We start from the raw sequence: 2,972 nt of genomic DNA on the forward strand, positions 1-2,972 counted from the left end.
AGTGATTATCAGGGACATACTTTGAGTACATAAGATCCTGAAAGGAGTGGCCAAATGAATCCAGATAATGTAAAATGCTTTATAATTCAATGATATTCTTCAATGAATCAGTAATCTCCCTGAAGTAACGATCATTAATAACTGATAAGTAATAAACAATATTGTATCTGTCTTGGCATTCATTACCAGCCACTAAGAGTTGGGTCATCTATTACCCCATTTCCACTAAGAATCCATCCTCATTTCATAACAAAATTAAAAGGGAGAAAAAAATTACAGTGACCCACAGATGGAGATCTTACATAATGATGCCAAAACCACTGGAAAGCGTCCTAGCTGGTCTCCCCCTGGCAATCACTCTCTTCCTGATATTCTTTTAATGTTTCCAAAGGTGGAAAATCTTTGTCATGTGAATGCAGATTTCATTTTGAAAATAATAGAAGTTGATTTGTGAATAAATTGAATGACCAAGGAAAGTAGTAATGTTTTAAATAAAAAACAAAGAAAGGCTAGAGATCATTGAAAATCCTTTTTAATGTGTGGCTCACAAACTAATCCTGAAGCAGTTCCCAAAGAGGAGTTCCAAAAATGTCATGTGTGTTGGAAATATCAATAACATAATTTGTTTTACAAAAAAATAATTATTTCAAAAGCCTTTAGTCATTTGGAAAAGTTTGGAGAGGATCGTTTATTAAAAAATATTCTGTCATTATAATTTCACCCAGTATAAATAAGCAAACATGGCTAAGTGATTGTTGTTTGTGAGGTTGCAAGTGGAGATGAGTCATTAGAGGACAGAGACAGGAAGAATGCATATAATGACTGGAAAAATGAGCTACAGGAGAGAAGTAATAGATCAGTGAATCATTGAAGGTCTTCTCTTATTTAGTAGTGTGACTTTGTTTTCAGCAAGTTGACTCTTGAAAATGATCATTTATTTAAGTTAAAGATCCTTCTGAACATGTCCTTAAAGGCTTGCTTCACTTGCTGATTCCTCAGGGTATAAATGAAGGGGTTTAGCATGGGAGCCACAGAAGTATTCAAAACTGCTACTCCTTTGGTCATAGTCACCCCTTCTTTTGCTGAGGGTTTAACATACATGAAGATGCAGCTTCCATAAGAAATAGAGACCACAATCATGTGGGAGGAGCAAGTGGAAAAGGCCTTTTTCCTTTGCTGGGCAGAGGGAATTCTCAGAATGGTTCTAAGGATGTATGCATAAGACAAAATCACCAATGCCAAAGTGACTAAGAGTGTGAACACAGCTAAGCAAAAACTCATAACTTCTAAGAACTTGGTGTCTGTGCAAGAGATCATCAGGACAGGAGAAGAGTCACATGCAAAATGATCAATGACATTGGAGTCACAGAACTCCAGTTGGAGGCCCATAATGACTGGTGGAAAGATAATGACGAAACTTGCCAGCCAAGAGCTGATTATAAGCTGGTTGCAGACTTTGCTGTTCATAATAGTTATGTAGTGTAGGGGTTTGCAGATGGCCACATAGCGGTCATAGGACATGGCAGCCAGCAGAAAAAACTCTGTTGTACCCAGAAGGATGAAGAAAAATAATTGAGCTGCACAAAAATTATAAGAAATTGTTCTGTCCCCAGTTAAGATAGTGATCAGGAATCTTGGAATGGAAACAGATGTAAAAGAGATTTCTAAAAAGGAGAAATTTCTGAGGAAGAAGTACATGGGGGTCTTGAGACGAGAGTCCAACAAGGTGAGGGCGATGATGGTTAGATTGCCAGTCATACTCAATATGTAGGTAAAAAACAGAAAGAGAAAAATCAAGACCTGTAGGTCTGGGTCATCTGTCAGTCCAAGGAAAATGAACTCTGTCACTGATGTCTGATTTTTCATTGCTTACTCAAGACTTCTGCCAGACCTGTATATAAAAGCAATACAGAAAAACTAATTTTATTTATGAGCCAATAATTTTTTCATTGCATCTCTGTGCAATGTAACAGAAGAGGAAATTGTTCAAATATTAGCTCAAGAGATGTGAAGCCTTACTTCCAACCCAATCTTGGGCAGTTTTCCTCAGGAACAGCCTTCTGACATGGCTTACTGTGTTTGCATTTGAAATGTGACTCCTGCCATCTCAAACTAGATGTTCCTTAGACTTTTTTCACTAAAAGTGTCCAAGACTGAACTCATTATCTTCATTCTCCATGCCCCAAACATTTCCTTCTTTTTTACTTTCCTATTATTATGGAGAGTTTCAAGGGATCCACTATCCTCCTACTAACTTAGGCTCACAACTTAAGTGTCAGTCTCAACTCCTCACTTTCACCACCATATGCAATCAGTTGTCAAGTCTACCTTTGTAGCATCTCTCATCTATGTGTCTGTTAGGTATAGGCCCTCATCACTTCATGACTGGAACTATTGCAATACCCTGTTGATTGACTTTCCTACCTCATGTTCTTCCTATCTTCAGAACAAATTGATCTTCCTAAAAACACAAATCTGGCCATGTCTCTTCTTTATTCAGTCAGCTCTAGTGGCTCTCTATTGCCTCCTGGATCAATATAAAATCCTCTAATCAGCTTTTAAAGCTCTCCCAAACCTAGCTCCTCCTTTCTTTTCTTATCTTCTTACCTTTTACTCCCTTCCATGCAGTCTGTGATCTAGGAACATTGTGTTTCTTGTTCTGTCTTGAACAAGACACTAAATTTCCTGGCTAAGAATTTTCACTGGCTACTCCAATGCCTGGAACTTACTCCCTTCTTACCTCTTCCTCTTAGTTTCCTTCAAGTCTAACCCAAAATCATACAGTTATCATTGTGATAGAGAAGATCAAAAAACAAAATCAGAAAAAGATAACAAAGTCAAAACTGCCACATACAAAGCCTTAAAGGAAAATGTGAATTGGTCTTAGGCCCCAAAAGAAGTCCTGGAAGAGACCAAAAAAGATTTTAGAAATCATATGAGAGAAGTACAGGACAAATTGGAAAAATAAATGA

The 2,972-nt window shown here is 37.4% G+C and overlaps 1 protein-coding gene across 1 annotated transcript; it reads right to left on the reverse strand.

The window, feature by feature from the left end:
* Positions 1-930: 930 nt before the first annotated feature.
* On the reverse strand, positions 931-1,866 carry LOC140531463 (olfactory receptor 6C76-like). Its single transcript, XM_072650403.1, has one exon. The coding sequence runs from the start codon at positions 1,864-1,866 to the stop codon at positions 931-933; it is 936 nt and encodes a 311-aa protein (XP_072506504.1).
* Between the last annotated feature and the right edge of the window lie 1,106 nt (positions 1,867-2,972).

The sequence above is a fragment of the Notamacropus eugenii genome, chromosome 3, assembly GCF_028372415.1.
Source record: "Notamacropus eugenii isolate mMacEug1 chromosome 3, mMacEug1.pri_v2, whole genome shotgun sequence".
Taxonomy (NCBI): domain Eukaryota; kingdom Metazoa; phylum Chordata; class Mammalia; order Diprotodontia; family Macropodidae; genus Notamacropus; species Notamacropus eugenii.